At 39.1% G+C, this 27715-nt stretch overlaps 1 protein-coding gene across 2 annotated transcripts in view; it reads right to left on the reverse strand.

Annotated features, from left to right (window-relative positions):
* Positions 1-1420: 1420 nt before the first annotated feature.
* The window catches only part of SUCLA2 (succinate-CoA ligase ADP-forming subunit beta), a 42506-nt gene continuing 16211 nt past the window's right edge, over positions 1421-27715 (reverse strand). For both annotated transcript variants that reach the window (XM_075061582.1, XM_032788140.2), the window contains exons 3-11: positions 27229-27328; positions 26844-27006; positions 22574-22702; positions 21946-22084; positions 12990-13151; positions 12760-12902; positions 5258-5378; positions 4704-4792; positions 1421-2693 (exon numbers count right to left, since the gene is read on the reverse strand). In XM_075061582.1, the coding sequence (XP_074917683.1) occupies positions 2619-2693; positions 4704-4792; positions 5258-5378; positions 12760-12902; positions 12990-13151; positions 21946-22084; positions 22574-22702; positions 26844-27006; positions 27229-27328 (1121 nt within the window). In that variant the 3' untranslated portion in view covers positions 1421-2618. The remainder of the gene's footprint in view (positions 2694-4703; positions 4793-5257; positions 5379-12759; positions 12903-12989; positions 13152-21945; positions 22085-22573; positions 22703-26843; positions 27007-27228; positions 27329-27715) is intronic.

Raw genomic sequence — 27715 nt, forward strand, 5'->3', positions numbered from 1 at the left:
ATCGCATGCCGCTGGTGCTATTTGAATAGTAATTAGTATGCAGCCAAAAAAATCTAAAGTTCACAATTTTTTACAAGAGTAAATTACAACATATGATTATAAATCTGCAAGCTTGACAATACTGAAGTGACTTAAAGAATTGTCTGACCTTCTCAGTGCATATCACTATTTTAAATAAACAAACACATACATACCACTGACATGACTCTCACGTCTGTTTTTCAAGTGTGGTCAAATATTTGTATGCAGCTCTCCTCTAATAGCTTTGTCACTCCCATGTCTCCACTGTAGTTTTCATGCAGATATTCCTGATTCAAGACTTCCACAGTATTTTAATAGTAAAGGACCTTTATACTCCACCTGAAGTCAATCTACTTGTGAATCAAGATTACGAAATAAAAATGTGGAATAAATCACCTGGGTTTGCTAATATTTTAATGGCTACATAACTATCTTTTGACAAAGTGCTGACTTAAATTACTCTCCTCATAGATTTTAACTATGTTTAAATATTTATAATTGCCATGAATAACTGAGATTAAGTTCTGGCTATCAGACAACCAGACTCATGCAGTGTTATAGTCATGTTGGTCCTAGAATATTAGAGACACAAGATGAGTGCGGTAATACCTTTTATTGGACCAACTTCTGTTAGTCAGAGAGAGAAGCTTTCAAGATGAAGAGCTGTGTGTAAGCTTAAAAGTGCTCTCTGTCCCACCAACAGAAGCTGGTCCAATAAAAATTAAAGGTCATACTTCACCCATCTTGAGACTAATAAGATCCAGGAGTTGTATTCCAAAGCATTTGCATGGTTTCCCAATTTTAGCATATAACATTTGACTACATCGAAGTATTTCTGCCCTCCACTTTCATCTCTTCATTTTAAAAGTGAAGTTTTACTCTAAAGAAAACTTACTATAAACAAGTGACATCTTAAACACATGGAACAGTTTTACTGGATATTTAGTTGTATCTGATTTTAGTGGCAGACACTTTTATTGCTTTTTAGTTCTGTTAGCTCTATAAGCTAATAGTGAGCTGGATTCTATGCGTTCTTGTGCATCAGCAGAAATGTAATAAAGTCAAACCAGCTCCCTGTGGAAATCCTCTGACAGCAGTGCGGCTGAACAGGTATTACCAAGGATCTAATTTGCCCTTAAAAACCTTTGTTATTGCAATTTTGAGAGAAAGCACACAAATTAAACCTGAGTGTGCAAGGCTGACTGGAAACACATAGAATATTAGGACTGGAAGGGACTTCAGGAGGTCATCTAGTCCAACCCCCTGCTCAAAGCAGGATCAATCCCCAGACAGATTTGTATCCCAGTTCCCTAAATGGCCCCTTGAGGGACTGAACTCTCAACCCTGGGTTTAGCAGGCCAATGCTCAACTTGACAAATTAAAACAAAAAAGTGAAAAGTAAATTAGATTTTTTTTTTAAATTTAATGTGTATTAGCACCAGAGGCAAGAGAAGTATTATATTATATTCCTTTAGTTTTGTCACTTAAAACTGAAAAATGCTGCAAGGTAAGCAAAATAGCACACAACGAGATATCTCATTGGTCGGTTTGTGTTGAATTTCTCATAACACAGATGCTTTCCAGTGCCTTTCAATACAGAGAAGTCAGACTGGGAAGATCTGTATGTTCACTTTCAGTATAACACTGTACACTAGATGATATGAAAGCATCATTGTATCACGTATTAAGTTCCCATAAGTTTATGTGCTGCAATGCAATTCATGAAGAAGTGCCAGAACAGACATGCTGTTTTACAGATTTATTTACAATACCTCTTCACCTGTTGGTTTAAACCCTACCAATTCCTTTATGGGCTCACTTATTCATGTGACTTAGTCATCAAAGTGGACAAAGAAAAAATCTAATACTGATCTCTTGGGAGAGAGATTTTATTAACTTACAATTGACATTCTAATTCTCTGTATGTCAAGTCTGCCACACTTTAGGAAATATGCTCTATTGTTCATATACAAAGCTACATGATGTTTTTTAATAAGCACCAGAAACCATGAAGACTTAAGTGCTACAGTATATTTTGTAGTGATTGTTACATTGTCCCGATATTTAGCTGGTCAAATCCGCAAAGCACTTCTAGAAAGTTGCTGGGTTTGTTCAAATGTACTATTTATGCATTATGATTGGTATGCTCAAATCCATTCATTATACTGCAGATTAAAAGGTCTCCAATAAAAAAATACCATTTCAATACATTCTTCCATATGATGAATGCTAGAACATCTAGTTGTCATATTTATCTTTACATGAAGCTAATATGAATATACAATTAAAGTAACTTCAGATTTTATTCAGAAGAATCTATTTTCCAACAAAAACCTTGTTTTTGACAATAATGAATGAATATTGCAAGTGACATTCTACAGCAGAAGCTAGAGTGTTGGGACAGCAACTAAAAGTCTACATATCAGCAATACAGACACTTTTACATGAACTCTGACCATTTTTAATATTAACATTAAGAATCAGGTGCTTTAAAGTTTGTGCACCTGTCAAGCAATTAAAACCTCCACACAGGAAAAAACCCACAGAACACAGTATTTCAGAGAACAACACTTTAGACACTTCCATGACAACTCAGATCAGATTGGCAACTGAAACTTAACATCCACCTGAGCTTGCTTCGCTAAGGTCACTATTTCTGAAAGTTTCACAACCTGTGGGGGGGGAAGGAAATAAAGTTAAGGAGATAATTAAAGAAATATTAAGTTTAACAAATGAACTCCTAAAATGTAGTAGTGTCAACTAGACAGTATTTTAGAAAGTGATGTTAGAAAGAGCTTGCCATAAGATTCATAGATTTAAAGGCCAGAAGAGACCATTGTGATCATTTAGTATGCATGACACAGGCTACAGACTTTCCTGAATTTAATTTCCGCTTCATGTCCAATACCTTTGGTTGAACTAGAGCATCTCTTTTAGAAAGAGAGTTTTCCCCTACTGTTACTCTCACCTTCTTATCAACTGTTTGAAATGAGCCATCCTGATCATCACTACAAAAGTTTTTCTCCTGCTAACAGCCCACCTTAATTGATTAATTTCGTTAGAGTTGGTATGGTAACACCCATTTTTTCATGTTCTGTGTATATACACATCTTCATATTGTATTTTCCACTGCACGCATCCAGTAAAGTGGGTTTTAGCCCACAAAAGCTTATGCCCAAATAAATTTGTTAGTCTATAAGGTGCCACAATGTACTCCTCATTCTTTTTGGATTTAAGAAGTTTCCTGTGATGAAGAATTCACCACGACTCTTAAGTTGTTCCAATTGTTAATTACCCTCACTGTTAAAATATGCACCTTATTTCTAGTCCACATTTGTCTAGCTTAGATGCCAGGTGGCCAGCATGGATTACTAACAGATGCTAATGATGTTGTTTGTTCATAACTTTATAAAATCAGCAAATTGTGCATAAGTAATCTACACAATCATGTGATCCTATTACTGTCACCCTCATTTTTACCTTTCATTTGTTTGTTACACCTACTTTCTGCATTATCTTAAAACAAAGCTCTTCAGGGAGTTAAGATTTGTCTACAAAAAGAGTTAACCTGGAAGTTGCATGTAAAGGAGTGCCTTGTTCCTGTTTAGTTTAACCCTCTTTCAACATGGCTTAAACTAAACAGGAACAAGGCACTCCCATTCCAGAACAAGAGAATGCACACACACTGCACTTTAAAATTAATCCATCTTAACTTTCAAGTGTAGTCAAACCCTTATATTTTAATATACATTTAAATAGTACTCAGAACAATAGGCCTCAATCCAACTGGGGCCTCAGGGTGCTTTTTTAACACAAGTAAATATTCTCTGGAGAAATTTATGTTATTTTTAAACTACTAGTACCTTTTAAAGTGATTTACCTGTTGGTATATAGGATATAATTTTAGATTAACAAAACAAATTAATTTGGGTCATGATAACTTTGACAAACTTATTTGTTTATTTATAAAATGATACCAGTAGCTTTGGATGGTGGGCACTTTATACAAATGCAATATAGGTCTAAAACCCAAATTCACTGCTGCAGAAGCATTGTAATGATCAACCAAGGGCTTGATCAGCTTAAGAGGATTTCCACTGTGCCTTTAAACTCAGTTTTGTGGATCAAGGTGAGCAGGTTCTTCCACTGAACGCAGCTAGTTCTGGAGAGTTCAACCCCAGGAGCTAACATTACAAATGATTCAGATTACACACTGGTAGCACCCTTGCTTATTAAGGAATTCAGATACTTACCTTGGCCTTAAACTACTACAAGTGTTGACCTATAAGTACACTACCAAGGAGGGGTGCACCACTAGAAGTGCAGCCTTTCAGATGAGATTGTCACTAGAGGTCCCCCTTCTGCCCATCTACAACATTAAAGAACTCTTGGTTCTTTTATAAAAATAGATAATCTGGTCAATATTCCTCTCTAGCAATATAGAGCAGGTTCCTAGTTTGGGGTAAAATAGACTCTGCCTATAAAGTCACCACCCTACCAGTTAGTTACTGCTCTGTAAAATACTTTGGATACGCAGTGTCAGTGATCTTCAAGGCTTCAAATATTTTATCCTAGACTACTGTTTTAAGTTGCCTGGGGTAAGATACAACTTTATTAAGACTTCATATTAAAGCATAGCATCTGTTAAGAAGAATTATGCAAAAAAGCTCTTTCTTGCCCACCATTTTAGCAGCTTCATCCAAGTCATCACAAGCAAGGATTTTGAGGCCACTAGCTGTTATTAAAGCCTTGGCATCATCAACTCGTGTACCTGAAGGAAGAGAAGTAGTTTTAAACAAAAGAATTCAGAACTGAATGAAATAATGATCTACTAACTACCAGCTTCAATCAGAGACCATGTGAGCTGGTGATGATCAAGTTTTCCAGGACAGATCTACCAAGACATCTCAAAATTGAGATAAGTACAGTATACACTAGAAGGCATTTACAGTAGCCGCAAGTTAGATTTGCTGTTCTAAAACGTCAACTAAACAGTTATTAAAAACACAAAATGGTAAGAAATATTTAATAGAGTCATCAAGAAAAACACTGGATTTTAGATGTTAGTATATATTTCTCTTTACAAAATATTCTTCTGTATACAAGCAATTTTGCTATGCATTAAACGAACTGCTGAACACAGTGATCACTATTAGTATTACTCTAGCACCTAAGAGCACTACTGACGAACATAAATCCAAAGACTGAGATTTACACAGTATTGAAGAGTGCTCACCTTGTAACCGTACAACAATAGGTATTTTTAGGTCCAAATCCTTTACTGCCATAATGATACCTTGTGCAATAACATCACATCGCATAATGCCTCCAAAAATATTCACCAGAATAGCCAGTACCTACATACAGAAAGTAGCATGTAGGGTTATACATTTAATGACAGAAAACACATCAAGTCCACCATCCTACTAGAATATTATGAAGAATTTTAACAAGCAGCAAATAGCCCATCAAATCAGATAAAAAAGGGATTCAGCCCACTCAGATGGGCAAAAATCAGTTCTAAAAATTCAAGCTCCAAGAAATTCAATGCTAAGCACATGGTTTAAGAAATCCTTCATTCATATTCTAGAAGAATTCAGCAGAAAAGTTATTTGTCTCTAAAATAATGTACATCAGAATCCTCCTTATCCAATCTAATTGGGACTGGGAGAAAGATAATCAAAGATTCAGATAATCTGGAATATGGGACAGCGTGAGGCTGCAGCATCATCTAGTGACCAACATGAGAGATTGCCCAATTCTGGACAAGTGCGCACTGTTAGGTTTATATGGAAAGTCGGATAATGGATGATTGGATAAACAGGGTTCTACTGTACTGCAAGACAATTATTGCAGAACTAAGTATTATCTAGATCATCCCTGACAGGTGTGTGTCTAACCTGTTCTTAAAAATCTCCACTGATGGAGATTCCACAACCTCCCTGGGCAATTTATTCCAGTGCTTAACCACCAGGCAGATTTTCCTAAAGTCCAACCTAAACTGCCCTTGCTGCAATTTAAGCCCATTGCTTCTTGTCCTACCCTCAGAGGTTAAGGAGAGCAATTTTTCTCCCTCCTCCTTGTAACAACCTTTTATGTACTTGAAAATGGTTGTGATGTCTCCTCAGTCTTTTCTTTTCCAGACTAAATAAACCCAGTTTTTCCAATCTTCCCTCATAAGTCATGTTTTCTAGACCTTTAATCATTTTTGTTACTGTCTTGTGGACAAATTGGAGAAAGTCCAGATCTTTTCTCAAAATGTACCACCCAGAACTGTACACAGTACTCCAGTAGAGGCCTAACCAGCATAGAGTAGAGTGGAAGAATTACTTCTCATGTCTTGCTTACAATATTCCTGCTAATATATCCCAGAATGATGTTTGCCACTTAAACTTCAAAGAAGCTCTGTGATTTATTTTTGTTTTTGAAAGGTTCTGTATTTTCCCTTTAAGACACCAAGAGACACAGGCACTAATAACCATTCCTGATTTGTAAGAAGTTAACTGAAATAAGATGCAAACCAAAGACAAAACCTTTTGATCTCTAACAAGAATGTCAAAATGGCTGCACCATGACTTTTCCTGATAGTCTTGCTCACCCAATTTTCTGGAGAAAACAATTACTTGTATTCAAAGAAACAAAAAAGAATTAAACCTCAGCTATTAAAATCAATGTCATAACTGTTCCATTTGCCAACAGTTTGGCCTTCCAGTTTAAGACAATCCTGCAAGAAGTATTCCCCAAACTAATACTTAGGCCTGTCACCTGTAACATGAACTCTGTTGAAGGATCTACATTAGAAGAAAGAATGAGCATGCTTTTTTAGACTGAAGGTCATTAACTTTACCACCATGTCTTTGCAGATTACATTTAATGTTAGAAGTTAGATTATGAGTAAGAGGGCTGGGGCACAGGAAAATGACAGTAATTCTTCTTGAACTCTATTATACAGTCTGTATTAAGCTACTACAAGTGACCAGTTCAACAGGACAAAATGTCCACTCAATATAGAGTGTGTTAAAATAAGTTCTCTAACATAAGAAATAGTCATTTTCAAATACTTCCGCATATTGCAATGTTCATTCTTTTACCTTCCTAGATAAGGGATACAGCAGCTACCATACTGGTGTCTTCAGCACCAGAAAATATGCTGTAACACAATATATAGGTGGTAGGGAAAGCAACTAAACAGGCAAACCAACTCAGCTTAGAACAAAGAAAAACTACATTTTAAAAAGGTAGTTCTTCAGCATTTTAGTCCCCTTTAAACAAAGTCAAGTTTACTGAACAGTTTAAAATTATTTTAGTCAAAAGGAAAAAGTTATGATCTTCTCTCCTCAAACAAGCCTAGATGGCAAAGAGCCCAAGGCTACACGACAGAGGTTAAAAAGTACTTTCAGAACTTGACTGCCTGTCTCAGAGGAAGACAAGGTGGGTGAGGTAACATCTGTTATTGGACCAACTTCTGTTGGGGAGAGAGAAAGAGAAGCTTTCGAGCCATACAGAGCTCTTCAGATGAGATCTGAAGAAAAGCCCTCTGTGGAGAGAGAAGCTTTTCTCTCCAACAGAAGTTGGTACAATAACAGATACTACTTCACCCACCTCGTCTCTCTACTATTGTGGAACCAACACACCTACAACATGTCTGAGGGAGTGATTTGATCATTTCTGTAGCTACCAGATAGGCAATGCCTCTGTGTTGGTACACTGTGGCATGAAAAAAGGATTATGGAGGGAGGTGGAGAAAAATCAGGAAAAAAGTAGAAGGTTGAGGCTCTACAGAAGGGTGCAAGGAGCTTGGCTGGAAAGCAAGCAGATAGAAAGCATAGTTTTTTGGTTAGAGCATGTGGGCTGGGATTCAGGATCCTGGATTCTATTCCTGACTGAGTCTCCACAACATTTCAGTGTGAGTAAAAAAGATTTTTAATAAAGATTTACTTAAAACTTAAGTTTCCAACCAGCTGTCAAACACACAAACGGGTGAAAAGTTGTTAGGGGCCCTCACCTAGTCCGATACAACCTTCAGGGCACAGTACAAGGCCCATCTGCAGAAATTTGGTAAAGGGTGGACAGGGAAGGGATTAACTGGATCACTGTCCTGCTCTCACCTCAGGCAACCAATACTAAAGAGATGGGAAAGATCATCAACAGTGCTTCAAAAGACTTCAACAATTGCTGTGCTAAGACATTCAGTGCATAAGGCATCAGGGAAATCAGTGTGAATGCCAATACCTCATGAACCAAATGAGCCAAGTCAGAACACATGAGAGCATGATGCACAAGGAGGGCTTTGATTGCAATAAGTGCTCTGACACTTCTCAAAGCAAGGTCTGCAGCAAGCATCAAAAAGAAATACTATGGCCTTCAAGATGAAAAGGAACAATCAGCATATGTCCTCAAACACCACTTCAGATCAGTCTCCCAGTCCTGAATCTATAGGGAAAGGACACTAGAGCTTTTATGTAGCTCCACCTCGAGTTCAGGCTTCAGAACAGCAGAATGCCAGGAAAGCAAACTGCTCTCTGCACTTCCTGCTGATACTTCCCCTGGAGAGGTAAAGTGTCATCCAGTGAGCTGGAACTCAGTACCACTGATATCAGGCACACGGCTTGCAGCTGGGCCCAAATGTTGACAATGTCTCAACACTGGGCCCAGAGAGAAGCACAATCTTGCTATTCAGTAGCTGAAGCCAACTCGGGCTACTTCCAGAAGCTCTTCTTCACAGCATTTTGCGCTAGCTTTGTGTAGATCTTAAAGGGGTTTTCTACCTGCAGAAAAGACTGGACGCATTCACCAAATGCTTGAACGAGACAAATACAACAAACCCTTCATAGATGCCTGATCCCAGGCAAATGACACAGCAAGCATGCTCATCTGTGTACATGATTCATTAGGTCACATTTTCTGTACTTTTTTTAAATGCATTCAATCATTTTAAGATCTTAAATGCTGTTTTACACTGGAGAGGTGTTCACTGAGCTACCACAATGACTCAAGGGAGTCATTTATTCTGAGGATGCTACAAGTTCAGAGCCATTGCTCACCCATCACCTTAAAAAGTGTATCCAAGTCAAGTCATCTATCGTTGTGCTATCAACCTCCTTTAAGGTGATGAACACAACCCAGTTTAAAACCCATCTGTTGCCAGAACTACCTTGATGGCATATCTGAGGACATCCCAATGCATGTGTTTTAAAAATGCATTTACAGCCTGCTGTGAAGAGATTCCACAGAACACCATCATTTTAATCTGCATACATTTAAGTTAAATTTTAAAACCCTTGAAATGCTATGATCATAGAGAACAAAATTAACAAGGAAAAATGGTAACTGACTTTATTAGCAGTTAAATGGCAATCATTTAACAATTATTTGAACACATGAAAATCTTTCTTCACAAAATTAAATGTACATTAAAGCCACTTTAAGCTATACATGCAAGCATAATTTCTCAGTCAACCAGCCAAATGACTAAAATTTGAATATTCTTTTGTTCTTTAAATTAATACCTGAAAAATATTTTGGTCTTTACATTAAATACCTGAAATTGGATTCCAAATAAATATCCTTCACAGAGACTATTGTGTCATGATTTCTTGGTCCTTGACAAGACATTATGTCAGCATGTATAGAACATGCTCCACGGGGAGGTTATGCCAGGGGGTTACCAAATACTGTTGATGAAATCACTCCATTGCTACTGGCCAACTTGTATCAAGACTGTTGTCTCAATAGTTTTCATCAGGCAAAGTGTTTTTAGGGTTTAAGAGGAGACAGGCTTCAGCCAAGTTTACTATAGTTTAGTATGGTTCCTATCAATTCCTGTTGTGGGGTGCTTGAACAAACATGAAGTCTTGGGATCCCAGCACCCAGTGGTAACAAGCAATTCAGCTTCTTGCAAAAAGCTGTTTTGTCAGCAAGCCATCCAAACATTCACTCTGTGTATTTACATAGCAGCAGATAAGCCAGCCTGAAAGAAAGTAGATGGTCCTAGCCCACCACACAGTGAACATGCATTCCTACTACTACCTAAGAGAGTTTACAGCGTTAAGTAGGATCTCAATGCACTTTCATACCTAGAATGCTGATGGAAAACACTGTGAAGAATCTTTCACCTGAAGAGCTATGCAGAAGTAACATTACCTACTTTATCTTGATTTATAACCTCAAAAAGGAATAGAAGTGTTTTACCCTAATCCTTCATCTTAACATGACAGTGCACCAAGGTCACTATGTGAACTAGGAGTCAGTACTCCTATCATGCTGCAACCCTTTGGTTACACAAAGCTGATCAGCTCTCTCCCCCCACAGCTAACTTAGCATTTCCTCCCCTACTAACTCACAGCCACCTCAGGCTTTTAATGCAGCAGGTATCGCTGTATTAGTCATCTCTGTTTCCTACCATCAGCCTCTGCACCTCTGCTTTCTGTCCACCTCACCTATTGGCCAGGGACACATCTCCTACCTTTTTCCCAGCTCCCACGAACCTCCATCCCTCTGGAATCACTCACAACCCTCCAGCTGCATAACTGTCACTACCCATCTGATTTCTTCTTCACTCAGTATTCCACAAAAAATAATGTTATTGTTTCTTAATTGTACTAATCTCTCCCTTCATCTGCTATATGCCCCACTGTTATACAGAACCACAACTTACATCCATTGTATCTGCCAGCCTGCCCTTTTCATTGTAGCTTTAACTCTCAATGAAGGTGAAATACAAGCAAGCAGGGATGCCATGGATACCAAGTTCTATTTGACAGTGTGACTGATAATACAAAGTCAAAAGGGTACTTCATATGCAAATCCAGAATTGAACTAGTGACTCACTTCAAGCTCTTCTCCATTCTGCAGGAAGAGATGAAATACTCCCAAAAGATACTGATGAGTACTCATGGGCAATATTGCTTTGTGATGTGCTTTGAAATTGAACACACTGAAGGAATGATTTAATTCCAGAGGGAAAAAACAGGATTGGGGGTTCAGGGAAAGAAGTTTGGGAGGAGAGGGATGGGAAGAGGGAACAGAGTGACCTTTTTAAAACCTTCACTGGATGATGGTGGGTGAAGGCCTCAAACTTAAACTGGAACGTTGTTAGTGCAGAGTACCAAATAAACTCAGTTTTCCTTCGTGGTATTACTCCTATCCATCAGTAAATGTATGTCACTAGGGAAGTCCTAAAGTTCTTCCTCCTGTTGCCCAAAATTATACTCAGTTAATTAACATTCAGATAAAATTTATGTATTATTCCAACATAGGTACAAAGATCCTGGAGCTCTTCAAAATAGTACTGGGACATTTGTATCCTTCCAGGCAAGTTATCAAAATAATTTTATCTTGCAATGTTACTGTGTTACCAAATAGCACCTTAGAATCTTAAAGTTTATGCACAAATCAGACAATACTCATTAAAATCTAAGTCTGGAATCCTGCAACTGGATCTGCATAAATATACATGTGCACCAGCATGAATCTAGTTGCAGGTTTGGTACTCAAGTCAGAGATGGACAAGAGTCTCTCTAACATGACACCAACACACATACAGTTTCAAATTCCTTTTCAAACTAGGAAAGGACATGCTTAGGATATTCTAGGAAACCCCGTATTAGCCTAACTGGCCACTGATCTAAGTACAAATAATTTTGGTATTGCTAAAGAAATTCTGCTTTATCTAGTGTAAAATAAGACAGCCTGGTTTGAAATCACTGTTTTATTCAGCAAGGTCAGTTAAACAGATTTAAGGATTTTTAAAAGGCTAATAACAGCACCTCTGTACTTGCTTACAGTACTACAGATGTGATTTTTGAAACTGGGGATCAAGTTACCGTGTTGTTCATTTGAGTCTGCTAAGTGTATTTGCACTTAAAGTACACCAGAGCTGAAGCTGCGAAGATAATTAAAAGGTAAGTTGTTTACTATTTATTCTGAATACATGTAACAATGCATCTTCTCTGTGTTTACACTGCATCTAAATGACTCATCAGCTCCTAGAGAATAACTATTTCTATTTAATTTGCTGCTATCTTTAACCTCCCTTTACATTACATAGGAAAGTGTTACTTGATTTATTCCTTTTTCTCATGCTAATTCTATTAGAAAATTCTAGTTTTATTTTTAAAAGGACTATTTTAAATTCCCACTAAAAAAAGACTTGCAAAGAAGGGAGTTTGGTAGCCTCCTCCTTTTAATATATTAAAAAAAAAAACAACTTTATACAAAAAAATTGAAAGTTTTCTTCAGAACAGCATTTACTACTTCTCCCCTCCTCCCCTCTCAGATACATTACAAGTGTTAGGTATCCGCTACTAATTTTGCAAGTTAACTGCTTTAGAAAAAGTAGAGAACTACTGTGAATTACATCACAACTGTCTGAAATCTGTGCAACTGACAGACATTTTGAGAAAAGGCTCTGTGGGAGATTCAAATAAATACTCATGTTTGTCCCTTCAACTGAGGGCTGAGAGACTTTCTACTTCAGTTCTCCTTTCCTGTTCTTTGCTGAAGGACTGAAGACTGAAATTCCTGACAAGTAAGAAACATGTAGAAAAAAAACCTTAACATGTTTTTCAGGCACATCGTAAAGTAGCAAAGACAGCACAGTTCTCCCTTCTTTGTAGCTCACCTTTAAAACCCATGTCTACTAGTGGAAACATACAATACATACTATGCATTGTCATATGGCGTTTTAAAATAATTATTCAACAGTGCAGAACTTTGAAATACTAATCCTTGTTTTACCTTTTTATCTGAAGTAATAAGTTTAAAGGCTTCCGTTACTTGATGTACTGTAGCACCACCACCAACATCAAGGAAATTTGCTGGAGTGCCTCCGTGAAGTTTAATTATATCCATTGTGGCCATAGCCAAACCAGCACCATTCACTGTAACAAAAAGTTACAGTTAAGAACTCCATTAGCAGCACGTACATCAAAGCATTCTAAAACATCTATTATGTATATTCTACATACCTAGACACCCTATGTTTCCGTCTAGTCCTATGTAGTTGAGATCTGCTTTAGCTGCATCCTTGTCTCTCTCGTCCTCCTGTGTCCAGTCCTGCAGATCAAAGATTTTCTGCTGACGATAGAACGCATTGCTATCAAAGTTTATCTTTGCGTCCATACACATCACTTGGGAAAAACAAAAAAATTGTTAATGCCTTTATCTTTAAAAAGGTCAAATACTTCTCTGAAATACTTAGTTTATTGTATATTAGGGCACCAAATAATTCTTTTTTGGGCTTACATGCTAAATCATGCACCCTTCATTCCATAAATTCCAAGGCCAGAAGGGACCATTGCAATCATCTAGTCTGGCCTTCTGAACAACACAGGCCACAGAACTTCCCCAAAATAATTTCTAGAGCACATATTATAGAAAACATCCTATCTGGATTTTAAAATTGCCAGTAGTTGAGAAACCACATGACCCTTGGTAAATTGTTCCAATTATGCCTTACCACTAATATTACATTCTTCATTTCCAGTCTGAATTTGTCTAGTTTCAACTTCCAGCCACTGGATCTTCTTATACCTTTGTCTGCTAGACTACAGAGCAGTTTATCATCAAATTTCTGTTCCTCACTTAGTTATTTATAGACCAATCAAGACACTCCTTAATCTTCTCTTTGTTAAGCTAAACCAGGGATCGGCAACCTTTGGCACGTGGCTCGCCAGGGTAAGCACCCTTGCGGGCCGGGCCTGCAGTGACGTGCAGCTGCAGGCCAATGGGGGCTGCGGGAAGCCGCGGCCAGCACATCCCTCGGCCTGCGCTGCTTCCTGCAGCCCCCATTGGCCTGGGACTGAGACCTGCAGCCCGTGGGAGCCACAATCGGCCGAACCTGCGGACGCAGCAGGTAAACAAACCTGCCTGGCATGCCAGGGTAAGCACCCTGGCAAGCCACATGCCAAAGGTTGCTGACCCCTGAGCTAAACTGACTGAGCTCCTTCAGTCTACTCACCATTAAGGCACATTTTCTAATCCTTCAATCATTCCCATGGTGTATCTCTGAACCCTCTCCAATTTATCAATATCTTTCTTGAACTGCAGGCACCGGAACTGGACACAGTATTCCAGCAGTGGTCACACCAGTGACCAATATAGAGATAAAATAACCTCTCTACTCAGAGATTCTCTTATTTATGCAAGCAAGGATCATGATAGCCTGTTAGGAAACAGCATCGCACTGGAAGCTCATGTTCAATTGAATACTCATCACAAGCCCCAAATCTTTTTCAGAAGCCATGATTCCCACCACAGAGTTCCACATCTTGTAAGAATGGCTTATACAGTGGAGTCACATCTTACACAGGGGTTAGGTTCTAAAGTCAGCGCATCAGGTGAAAATTGCGTAGAGTCAAAATTACCCTTGAAAATCCCTTACATCGCCCATAAAGTACAGTATACTTGCATTTGTGTATACAACCCTGTACAGTAGTATGTATAAATGTATATAGTAATGTATAGTATATAATAAAGTACATATGCAAAATATAATTTTACACTACTGTATTTTTAATTACGGGGGTCGTCTGGGCTTGATGTCGATCCAGGAGACGGAGGTGACTGACAGCTGGGTGACGGAGGGTGAGTCGTAGATTAAGTGGTTGGCTCTGGTTCAGCTCAAAAAAAAGTTGATTGCGCAGGCTCATCTGCTGCTGGTTGTTTTTCATGGAAAAACAGTGATCGGCAACTGTCACTGTTGTCTCTTGAGCTGCTCAAACATTTCTTATACGGTCTCAAATCGTCCATAAAACACTACGTGTGATTTTGAGGCTTTGTTCCATAGAGGAATCATATTCAGAAATTAAATCATTCAAGTGTTTCGCTGCTTAGAACACTTCAGCAAATTTATCAAAATTCCAACTTGCTGGCTCTTCCTGTTAGTCGTCGTCATCTTCTGTAGACGATTTTATCAGTTCCTCTAACTCAAGGGTAGGCAACCTATGGCATGCATGGCGAAGGCGGCATGCAAGCTGATTTTCAGTGGCACACTCACTACCTGGGTCCTAGCCACCAGTCTAGGGGGCTCTGCATTTTAAAATTTAATTTTAAATGAAGCTTCTTAAACATTTTAAAAACTTTTACTTTACATACAACAATTTAGTTATATATTATAGACTTATAGAAAGAGACCTTCTAAAAAAATTAAAATGTATTTCTGGCATGCGAAACCTTAAATTAGAGTGAATAAATGAAGACTCGGCACATTACTTCTGAAAGGCTGCCGACCCCTGCTCTAACTCTTCGTTAGTCACTGTTTATCTATGGCTCTCAATGAATTCTTCATCGACATCCTTGAGGAAGGAATTGATGCCATCACCACCTACTTGCCTGGCCACCTGAACAATTCATTTCACTTTTTTGGCAATGGTCGGGAAACCTTTAAAATCATTCACACATTCTTTCCATAGGTTTTGCCAACATGCATTGACTGTTTCAGGCTTGACTGCATCCACTGCCTGTTTAATATAAGTGATGCAATTGGCAATGTTGAAGGAATTCCAACACTCAATCACATTAAGATTGGGATCAGCATCCATAGTGCTACATATCCGTGAGAACTTGTGTACATGGCCTTGAAACAGTGAATCACGCCTTGGTCAAGAGGATGGAGGTGGTATTGCGGAGGAGAAAAATGACTTCAACACTGTTATGTGCAAACTGGAGTGCCGCAGGATGACCAAGAGCATTGTTTATGATCAGAAACACTTTAAAGTCAAGTCTTTTCTCTTCGAGGTACCGCTTGACCTCAGGAATGAAACACCTGTGGAACCACTCCAGCAATAAATGCTGCCACCACCCAAGCCTTTTTATTTGATTGCCAGAACACATGCAGGAGATTTTTGTTCTTGACTTTTAGGGCACGGGAATTTGCAGCCCCATAGAGCAAGCCCGGCTTCATTAAATGCCCAGCCGCATTGCCAAAAAACAATACAGTCACGTGGTCTTTAGCTGCTTTGAAGCCAGAGGCTTGTCTTTCCGATTTCAAAATGTAAGTGCGGTTGGGCATTTTTTTCCAGAACCACCCAGTCTTGTCAGTATTAAAAACTCGTTCCAGAAGATAGCCCTTTTCTTCTATGATTTTCTTTAATTGTTCGGGGTAGGCTTTTGCTGCCTCTTCATTGGCAGATGCAGCTTCACCAGTAGTCCGCACATTTGAGGTTGAAGCGGTTCCTAAAACTGTTAAGCCAACCGTGGCTGGCTTTGAATTCCTTCTCATCAGAAGGCTGTCCCTCCTCAGCAGGAGGTTTGAACAGTGCGTAGAGGCTAAGAGCCTTTTCTCGCAACGTGTTGCCATCAGAAGGCACATGTTTACAGTTCATGTTTTCCAGCCATAAGTTTAATGGCTTTTCAGTCTTCATTAAAGTCTTATCATGCACCTGGTTCGTCAACTTAGCAGTTATTGGAGCACTTGATGCCACGGCTTGACGAATTGCTCTCTCTCGAATCTTGATGGCACAGATGCTAGATTTGTTGCAGCCATATTTACATGCCACGTTGGAGACTGACATACCATTTCTCAAGTGCAATACAGCCAGTTTTTCCTCCAGCGTTGGAACAGATCACTGTTTCTTCGGCTGAGCACCAGACGAAGTAGTTGGCTTGGGTTTAGGGGCCATGTTGTATGAAAAATACATCTCTTTAAACACTAGAATCTCACTCAGCGCAGCGAGATGCTCACACTACAAGAGGTACGCAGGAACTGAGACCGACTGAGGGAAGAGCAGATTCACATCTCCCATCTCACACTCACTCCGGGGCATATGCTCATTGAGTGGAATCGCCCGCACTATTTAAAAGTATCTTGTATTGTTTTTGCTGAGCGCGTATAGTTGAATTCACACAAGTTAAATGCACGTATGATGCGACTCACCTGTACTCTTTCCTCCTAGATATATACATTTATCCATATTAAAATGCATGCGGTTTGCTTTTGCCCAATTTACCAAGTGATCCAGATCACTAGCAATAACTGTCCTCTTTATTTACCACTCCTCCAATTTGTGTCATCTGTGAACTTTATCAGTGATGATTTTGTGTTTTCATCCAGATCACTGATCAAGGTATTAAAAAGCATCAGGCCATCAATCAGTCCTTGTGGGACCTTACTAGAAACACAACTGCTTGTATATGGCTCCCTATATACAATCGTATTTTGAAACCGATCAGTTAATCAGTTTTTAAACTATTTGATGTGCCATATTAATTTTGTAATGTTCTAGTTTTTCAGTCAAAATGTCTTTGGTACCAAGTCAAATGCCTTACAGAAGAGTTTTAAGTATATTACATCAAGACTACTACCTTTATCAAACTTATCTTATCAAAAATCATTACGTTAATTTGACAGGATCTATTTTCCATAAAAATATGTTGATTGTTAATCAACCCAATTACGTTCCTTCAATTCTTGATTAATTGAGTCCTCTATCAGTTGCTCCATTATCTTGCCCAGGATCAATGTTAGACTGACAAGCCTATAACTACCCAGGTCATCCTGTTTACCCTTTTAAATATTGGCACAACACTAGTTTTCTTCCAGTCTTCTGGAATTTCCCAAATCTTACTGCAAATCAACATTAATGGTTAACAAATTCCTCAGCAAGCTCTTTTAAAACCCCAGGATTCAAAGTTCTGCTAAAAATACTTCAGGTGAATATCACAGGACTAGCTAATACCAGATTACCGCACATTAGAGGCATTACCTAATCTTTGGCCTCCTAACTTGCAAGTACCTTTACATATATAAATGTGTTTTTTGAAGAGTGATTTTTACAATATTTGTTGCATTTTTAGTAGTAACGTGTCCAGAACAGTTAACACAAACTCACCTAAATAAGGGCATGTCTACACTTACCTCCAGAGCAAATCGATCCAGCAAGGGTCGATTTATCGCATCTAATGAAGACACGATAATTCGGCCACCAAGCACTCTCCCGTCAACTCCAGTACTCCACTGGAGCGAGAGGTGCAGGCGGAGTCGACAGGGGAGCAGTCTACTTACCGCAGTTGAAGACACCATGGTAAGTAGATCTAAGTACATCGATTTCAGCTACATTATTCATATAGCTGAACTGAGTAACTTAGATTGATCCCTCACCCAGGGTAGACCAGGCCTAAGAAACTGTGCAGACTAATCCTTCCACCATGCCATTTGTATATCTTTAAAAGCGTCACCCACTTAGGTTTAATTTAAAAGCAGAAACCTATGTGCTTCATAAAGCGAGCATATAACTAAGTCAAAAGAAATGCAGAAAGGTCTCAGCAGAACAAGAAGGAAGTTTTTCCCACAGATAGTGGAGGGACATTGCCTAGGATTTTAATATCTACCCCAGACTCCTCGCATCGATGAAATGCCATGTATAAGGTTAAGATTTTGTCACAGTTATTTTGAGTAACAAAAGGTTACAGGCAAGAAACAAAAATTCATGAAGCCCACAGAATTATTGGGTGGGGAGTTTGCTGAGGGGGGACAACTGAAGCCCAGGCCCCAAGGGGGGAGAAGAGATCCCAAACCCCAGTCCATGGGGGACAGTGAGGAGTCCAGCTGGAAACTCCGCCCTCCTTCTCTCCCCCCACCAAAGCAGCTAGGACCTCCAGGCACCCTTTCCTCAACCTCCCGCAGCGTAGGAGGAAGCTAAAAATGCCATGGAGGTCTCTGAAAGTTACAGAATCTGTTACTTCCTCGACCTCTGACAATCTTACTTAACCATGTACTAAGGAAGCTGACAAAAAGGAAACCCAATTACACTAGGTCTAAGTTGAGACTATAAAGCACAGTTTCACTACAAAAAAGAGTGACATATACTACGGTCTTCATCCTAACACTCTTGTATAAAAAGTGCACTGAACTGCCTGCACAAACCTAGATGTGCAAATCTGATCAGAAAGGATCAAGCTGAGACTAATACTGAAAATGTTTAAGGAGGAACAGTAGAGACGTGCCAATTCCTACAACAGTCCAGCAGATTTAAAAAGAAATACTTACTAACAACAACAACAAATTAAACCTGTGGTGGCTGAAAGACACTTCAAGCGAGTAGCTGTACTTTCACCCCACCATCACAGATACTAGGGAAAGTTAAGACAAATGAGAAACAAGAGAAGGTGCAAGTACCCAATCTAACCATAGAACTCTACTGAAAGGACTATAGTTGCTTGTTATTTAAACTACATTTCCAAATTAAAAGCAGCAGACAATCCCATGGCACCTTATAGACTAACAGACGTTTTGGAGCATGAGCTTTCCTGGGTGAATACCCACTTCGTCGGACGCATGTGACAAAGTGGGTATTCACCCACGAAAGCTCATGCTCCAAAACATCTGTTAGTCTATAAGGTGCCACAGGATTCTCTGCTGCTTTTACAGATCCAGACTAACACGGCTACCCCTCTGATACTTGATTTCCAAATTAATAGTGTTTCGTATAACTTAACTACACATCAAGAAACTGCATGAAAGCTGTAAGACCGCTTTGGGTGAAGGATGTATAGCTATATTTACTTCTTGTATCTGAATACATTGATACGCTGTCTGAACAAGCTCTCTAAAGGGTACGTCTATACTACTACCCGCCGATCGGTGGGTATATCAATCTATCAGGGATCGATTTATCACATCTTGTCTAAACGCACTCAATCGATCTGTGAATCGACACCGTACTTCTCCCGCTTGGCAGGAGGGTAAGCAGCATCAACGGGGGAGCCATAGCATCGACTCATCGCTGTGAGGATGGCCAGGCCAGTTGAAACTAAGATAATTGCAGTAGCTGGTCAAAGTATTTATGATATACGATACCCCCCCGGTGCAGACCAGCCTAAGACTATCAGTTGCCTTTAGGCAGCTATTCTCAATTGCTGCAAAGTCAAAAACGAAGAAAGTATTCTAAAGCAGCATACTTTTTATACACAGACTTTTAAGATATTTTATTAGATTAGAGAGAGTTTAAAATAATCCACATCTGATTAAAACTGCATTTCTGTGGGTATCTGTAGTCATGCAAGTTTGAAGTTCTATATTGGGGGGTGGGGGCACTACTCCTCGGCTCAAGAGCTGCGCATGGGGAGGGCTTATTAACCTGCCCGAGGCTTGCAGTTGGGAGGCAAGGGTTACACTACACCATGTCGTAGTCTTAGTAGACTCTAATTAGGAACAATACTTCAGACAAGAAAACTCTTTGGATTGGTATACTACTGCTAGCACCTAAGAGGAAGGCACTAACTAGAGACAAAATGTCTGTCGCACTTCAAGACCTTGACAAGGAAGTGAGTTAGATTCCATTTTCTGTCAAGATGAGGTCAAGTATTTTGGGGTCTCAGTCTGGGTGCCAGCTTGAAAAAAAAAAAAATCAAGAGAACAGACGACAATTTTCAAGAAAGGGCCTAATGTCTGAAAAGTGTGCACTTTCAAAGTGCTCAGGTTGGGCACATAAAATGAAGTACACTCTTAAACCTTATCTAAAAAAGTTTTCACCAAGCAAAGAGTGATAATTGTTTGATTACGGTTGGATTCTGTCCAGAGGAAGCTATTATTGCACACAACTGATGCAACTTCATTCTTGTTCTTCTCTCAGGAAAATTACTATTCTTTGGCTACTATAAAGCTTGTTATACACAGAGTGTCAATCTCCATCTGAATTTAAACGTTCTGCTTATGGATTGATGCATGCAGCTATTGGATGCATCGTAGTAGCAATGGGTCCACTAGTTTGTATGCTCTGGATATATGTTAACGCATAAATATTTCAATAAACTAGTTAAGTCCACCTTAACACTATCCAAAACTGATTGCAAAATCTACTATATACGGATTAGCATGAATACTGTAGTCCACGTTTACAAAGAAAAAAAAACTGCCCCAAAAAGCATTAGAGAAATTTGAAGCCACCTAGTAATTCTGCATAGAATTCACACCAATGTAGAGGGCCCCAGATTCCAGTGCTGAATATTAGGGCTGTCGATTAATCAGAGTTTTTAATCGGCATTGTTAAAGATGATATGCAATTGAAATGTATTAAATATTTTTTTGATTTTTCTACAATTTTTCATAATATAATTATATCTGCACTGTAACTGAAATCGGAAACATGTACAAGAGCAGGCAGGAATTATCTCCTGCAAATGATATTAGTATTAGATATCCAGAGCAATTGACTGAACAAGAAGTAGGACTGAGTGGACTTGCAGTCTCTAAAATGTTACATTGTTTTTGTTTTTTGAATGCTTGTTTGGTATAGTTAATTTTGGAGTAAGTTCAACTTTGATAAGAAAGAAGTATTGGTAGTGCACTATCGGTGAAACTGAACTATTATGTAATTTTTACAGTGTTAACATACTTGTAATAAAAAAAAATAAATATGAAGCCAAGCAGTGCCACTTTGTATTCTGTGATTGTAACTGAAATCAAGTATATTGAACGTAGAAAACAAATCCTAAAAATACTTAAATAAATGGAGTAATCTATTATCATTGTTTAAGCAGTCAAAGAAATCCTGTGGCACCATTAACAGACTAACAGCGTTTTGGAGCATGAGCTTTCGTGGGTGAATACCCACGTTGTCAATATGGCATGCAGGAACCTCACGAAAGCTGCATAGCTCCAAAACGTCTAGTTAGTTCTGTAAGGTGCCACAGGATTTCTTGCTGCTTTTACAAGATAGAACTAACGTGGGCTACCACTCTGATACTAGTTATTGTTTAATCATGATTAATCTTTTTCATCACTCCACAGCCCTGCTGAATATGCTTGCAGATGTTTAGGTGCCACAGTGAATTTTTACTACATTTTTCAATGTACTATGTTAGTGCTAGATCCTCTTACTGTATATAGTTGGAGAAACTTTAGCAGAACCCCTAAAACAGACAACATGTTCTATGCAGATTCAAACTACCCATCTAAAAAATTCTATGAAGGTGGTACTTTACCAACTCCTGATGCATCTTCTACCATAGGGTTTATTTCTACCATGGTGGCGTCATATTTCATGAAGAGATTATATATCTTGATCATATTATCTGCTGCTTCATCCACCAGGTTAGGGGGAAATCCCATTTTCTGGGCCAACTGAAAGTAAAAAACAAAGTATTCTGGTACTCAGCTTATGACATTAGGCATTACAATCTTTTATAAATAATTATATATTATATATTAAATATATAAGTATTTTATATATATTACTTGTATAGCTGTGTTTAAAATAATATATAAAACAGTCTAGCCTGTAGTTACAGAACTTCACCTACCCTGCAGGGAGTGGCTCCTGACTTTTGTTTTTTAAAAAACAGTCAATTGCATTTATCCTGCAAGGGACAGTGAAATTAAGGCTCCCAGGCTATACACTGGGCTAATTTAAGTATCCATATCTGGAGCTAGATTTACACTCTTTACTGTAAACTAAACACTACATTAAAATATCTAGTAATAACTTACTAATAATGTTTGGAAGTGTCAGTTTTCTTTAATCAGCCAAAAGGCTGTATAAAATTTACTAAGTATATTTACAAAAGCAAAACTCCTTCTAAAACGATTGTGTGGAAATGTACTCTTTAGTACCCTGACAGCTTGTTCCTTTTTGATGCCTTCCACAATATCAATGGGTTCCTTAATTATCGCATCAGGAGTCTCTGCAGCAACATCTTCAATGTTAACACCACCATGAGAGCTGCCTATAAGTACAGGACCCTAAAGACAGACAAAATTTCAATGTAAGACTTTTGTATCATTTGCTATGTTATTCTTTCCACAAATATTTTAAATAACCTCTTGTTCTCAGTATGAGATTCTTGGCTTTTGGCAATCCATTAAAGTTGTCTTTTATTCTCTTACTTTTGCTACCTTTTCATTCAAGATACTTATACAAGACTTTTATGATATACAATCAAAAAAGTTTTCCAACTCTAAACCCTTATATCAAAAAGGAACCTTTTCCTATCTTAATATCGCTATTTATACTGTGGGAAGAACATATCATACTGGCTTAAAGTTAGGAGAAAAAGGCAGTTACACAATGATACATCACACCCTGTGTATCGCTTCTTCTGGTTATGCTGTCAGTAAACCTGAGAACAACCTTCATTTTCTTCATAGTTTACCACAGTCCAGCCTCTGAAGGTAATCGAGGTCTGCACAGCCATTTGCAATAGTTGTTGCACTCTACTCCTATTCACAGTGGATCATAAGCCTCGATAACTATAACCACCTCTGAAAACTTGTCACGCAGTGCTTGACTGTTCAGTGACATGAGTTAAGTGATGTCAATACCATTTCACGGTGCATAAAATGTGCCAAAAAAACCACTTTCACAATTAATCCCAGAGGCACCAAAAACCCAATAGCCATGGAGACTGAACAATCCTATGACTCTGGAAATGATCCATCATCAAGTTCAGGCTTGAGGTATGTTTGCTCATATGAGTAAACCAACATTCACTGTCTCTACACATGCAGTACTTGTTGCATGCATAATGAGAGACTTCCACTAGCTAGACTATTAAGTCAGTATTTCCAATGAGCACCTAAGTAGGGTTTAAAAAACATACTTCACAAGTGTAACTTCAATTACAGTTGTAGAAAGCATGGTTGTTGCTGCATTGAACAGGTTCGTTTCTTTTTTCTTTTTCTTTTTAAATAAGAAGAAAATCATGTTGGATGACCTTCTCCCAAAAGGAAGGTTCAGAACCATTTCTTAGTATTTTGCCAACTACATACTGAATGCAGCTGCAAGGAGAGCTACAAGTGCTTTTGAAAACTTTCTGGCATAATTACAACTCAGTATCATTAGAGCATAGAAGTATTAGTTTTGCTTAAGACATGACAAGTACATTTCACTCCTTCAGCTGCTTCTGTGCGCAAGGGTTTTATTTTTTGAAGCAAGACCTGACACTATCAGAATGCATGTTATACACCACAGAAGCCTCATATTTGGTTTTTTTTTTTTTTTTTTTAAAACTCTGACAAGTCTAGGAAAATATGTATGGTATTAATTGGGTGCTGATAATCACCCATCATTAGGATGCAACCCTGTCAACATAGTTCTGTTTTACAAAGTCCATCATGAAAAAGGCCATCTACTTTGGTTAAACTTATCATAGCTGAAACTTGCGAAATAAACTTCCTTGCTTGAACAATGTGAAATTTTTAGAGGATAAAATATAGGTATGTGTGTTATTTTAATGCCACCTTGTGGCATAAATAAGGTAAATATTTTAGCCACCTCCTTGGTACTCTTATATAGAAAATCAGACAGCTCTGGATATAATGATAAACCAGTTCAGAGATTTTTAGGTGTTTAAGATTGAAGTGTTGGACAGTTTCCTATGAAAAGGAAGAGGCCCCTGAACCTAAGAGGAAGAGCAGGGGGAAAAGGAGTAGAAAGAATACAAGTTAGACTTTTACCAGTTCACCAACTATGCCTGATTTGTGTACAAGTTCTAAATCGGAGCAGATATCGTTTCCAAAAAAGTTCTTATAACATTGTAAGTGAGAGTGATCTACAGAATTTACTGAACCATCCGCTCTTCGGCCTTTCTAGCATTATTGCACCAACCAAGGAAGCTGGCAGAGGCCATCTGCTCCAGGTCTGAGCTTTAATGATGTAGTTGTACTTTGTACTCTCAACAGAAATAAGCCTAGCAGAAAGGAGTAACCTGGGGAGAAGGTAGTTCTGGTGTACACATCACCACCACCAACTGGACAGTCCCACAGTTTGTGCAGGCCTCAGCTGCAACCCTACACACACACACATGCACACTCACCCCTGACATCTCCAGGAGGCATCAGTATCCTTAAGAAAAAAAAATAAGGAGCTTTGCTTGACACTAGAGTAAATAACTTCTTGTAAACGCTGCAATGGATCACCACCACCGAATTACATGTCACCCTCATTGGGCTGGTGTAATTTTAAGTTAAATGCTCATTCTGTATCTATGCTGCTTGTAAATTTGATTCAGCTCTCTATTGACCAGAAGGCATCTTCTTTCCTGGAGTGTCTCCTGGAGTGAAGCCATGATGATTTATTAATTTTGTTCATATATCAAGTAATTTACAAATTTTATTTCATGAAATGAGGTACTTAATAGACAAATCAACTAACTCAAAGAAAATCTGCTGCACACATTCCCTCTATAAAATTAAGAATTGGGCACCTATACAACCAGAGTCACACAGATGACTTCAAGGAATGCTTTTAAGTGTTCCTGTTTAATTCAGATCTGAACAGCCTAAACATCTATTGTATAGTGAAGAAGAGGGAGGAAGGGAAGACAAAACATGCAATAACCTGTGCAAACATATTAAGTTAAAACTTACTGAACTAAGCTTGTGGGCTTGCAGGTGTCCATTGTATTAAAAATACAAACATTTATATCAGTGGTCACCAACCAGTAGATCATGATTGACTAGTTGATCCTGGAGCCTCTGCTAGTCTATCATAATCGCCAGCTCCAGTGAGTCTATGACAAGTTCCCTTACTGCCCTGGCCCCATGTCCCTCCCGGAAGCAGCCGGCATGTCTCTGCAGCCCTGGGTGGAGAGGAAGAGGCGGCTCCACTGCGCTGCCACTGCCCCCACCCTCTCCATGAGCTGCCACCATCCTCGCCCCCCTGGCAAGGACTCCACAGCTCCTACTGGCTGGGAACTGCAGCCCAGGGAGGAGGACAGCAGGTCTCCGCACGCTGACCATGCCCACAAGCACCACCTCCACAGCTCCCATTGGCTGCAGTTCCCGGCCAATGGGTGCTGCACAGTCGGAGGGCAGGGGCAGTGGTGGCTCACGGAGGGGCCGCAGAGCCATGCCAGCCACTTCCGAGAGCAGCATGGGGCCAGGGCAGGCAGGGAGCCTGCCTTAGCCCCACTGAGACGCTGATCAGGAGTCACCAGTGGTAAAAGCCTCCCCGTCAGAGCCTGCATCGTGCACCCCATCCCACACCCCACCCTCTGCCCCAGTGCAGAGCCCCCTCCTGCATCTAAGCTGCCTCCGACCCCACACCCCCTCCCACACCCCACACCTCTGCCCCAGTCCTGGGCCTGCACCCAAACTCCCTCCTAGAGCTTGCACCTCTCACCACCTCCTGCACCAGGCTCAGCCCGGAGCCCCCTCCCACACTCTGAACCCCTGGGCCCCAGCCCAGAACCTGCTCCCCCTCCCGCATCCCAACCCCACGAAAGTGAGCAAGGGTGGGGGAGAGCAAGTGATGCGGGGGAGAAAATGGAGTGGGCAAATCTTAAATTCAAAAAGTGATCTTGTGCATAAAAAGACTGGAGACCGCTGGTTTACATTACTATTTTTGGATTGTATGTAACTTCTCTAGGAGGAGAAGATATCCTAATATAATTTCTCCAGTTATCAGCAGCTTAAAAGGCAAGTCGCTTACATGTCTAAACGGACACAGACACTTGACTTTGGACACCCGTTTTTTTAAATCTTGGTCATCTTTTTGCTCTGCACCTCTTAAGACAGATATGGCTGCATGTTTAAAATTAATCCCCAGCACTTAAAATTAAGTGTGGTCAAGGAGACAAATTAGATCGTTTCTCTGTCCAACTGCAATCATCAACTCTGCAGTTCAGAAATGTCAGTACTACAGATATCCAGTTATGTAGCATTCATTTAAATTGCACTGTGCCACAGCAAATTGCTTTGGTAGTTGAAGTGTTTAAAAAGCACGCAATCCAAGGTCATGCTACCAAACAGAAGGTTAAGTTCACATACAACTCTATAAATCAGTTTCAAATATAAATGTGACCCATGTGAAGAACAGCAGTAATTCTTTCAATTCCAAATATACCAAATTTATTTTAAGAGCACTATTTCTATAGTTACTCACTTGAAATGACCTTTCCATAGTTATTGCAAAATAGTATTCTCTCCTGGGATATCTGCGCTCACAGATAAATACTTGATTGCATATCCTGCCCTTTTCTCCTGTCTGCTTGGTAAACAACTTCTTTCCAATCATTTTTGAGGAAATCTCTTTTGCTTCTTCTGGACTAGAATAAGAGAAGCTCAGAATGTGACAAGAGAAATGCTGGAGTAAAGAGAGTAGAATGAATTAATTTAAGTTCTGTATATTAGTCTACAGTAAAAATATGTTCTTACCTAGTTTATATCTTCCTAGCTCACAAGGCATTTTAATCAAATTAAAATTCCAAGCCATATAAATGGATTCAAGATATTTTCAATTTACCTGATGATTTAGAAATACAACTTACGAAAATACTATTTTCACTCCGCCTTTGAGGCCACCTTCAAAGGTTCCTTTTCCTCTACCACCAGCTAAAACCTGAGCTTTTACCACAAGGTCCTTTGAACCTAGAATTAAAAAAAACAAAAAATATACATATGCCAGAATTTGTCAATCATGTCTCCTAAATTAGTCAGTAGCATATCCAAGGCTATTTTCAGTTTTTTCCCTTCCCACAAGATAGAGCACAGATTATTGAGATTAAGATGGCAGAACTCTCACTTCCCTTACTCAGTGTTTTCCCTTGACAAAAAAATAAATCAGGCTGATGTGCAAACAAATCTAGGAGAGCTCCAGCTCAAGAAAGAATGCTGGATTTTGGAATCTAAGTCGGTACTTATAAAATGTATGACTTGACTTTTGGTTTAATTAGTCATTCAATCATTTGTATACATAATCTAAATGATTAACACTCTCTCAGATCTCAGTACTATTTACATCATTAAATGTCAACA

The sequence above is a fragment of the Chelonoidis abingdonii genome, chromosome 1, assembly GCF_003597395.2.
Source record: "Chelonoidis abingdonii isolate Lonesome George chromosome 1, CheloAbing_2.0, whole genome shotgun sequence".
Lineage (NCBI taxonomy): Eukaryota > Metazoa > Chordata > Testudines > Testudinidae > Chelonoidis > Chelonoidis abingdonii.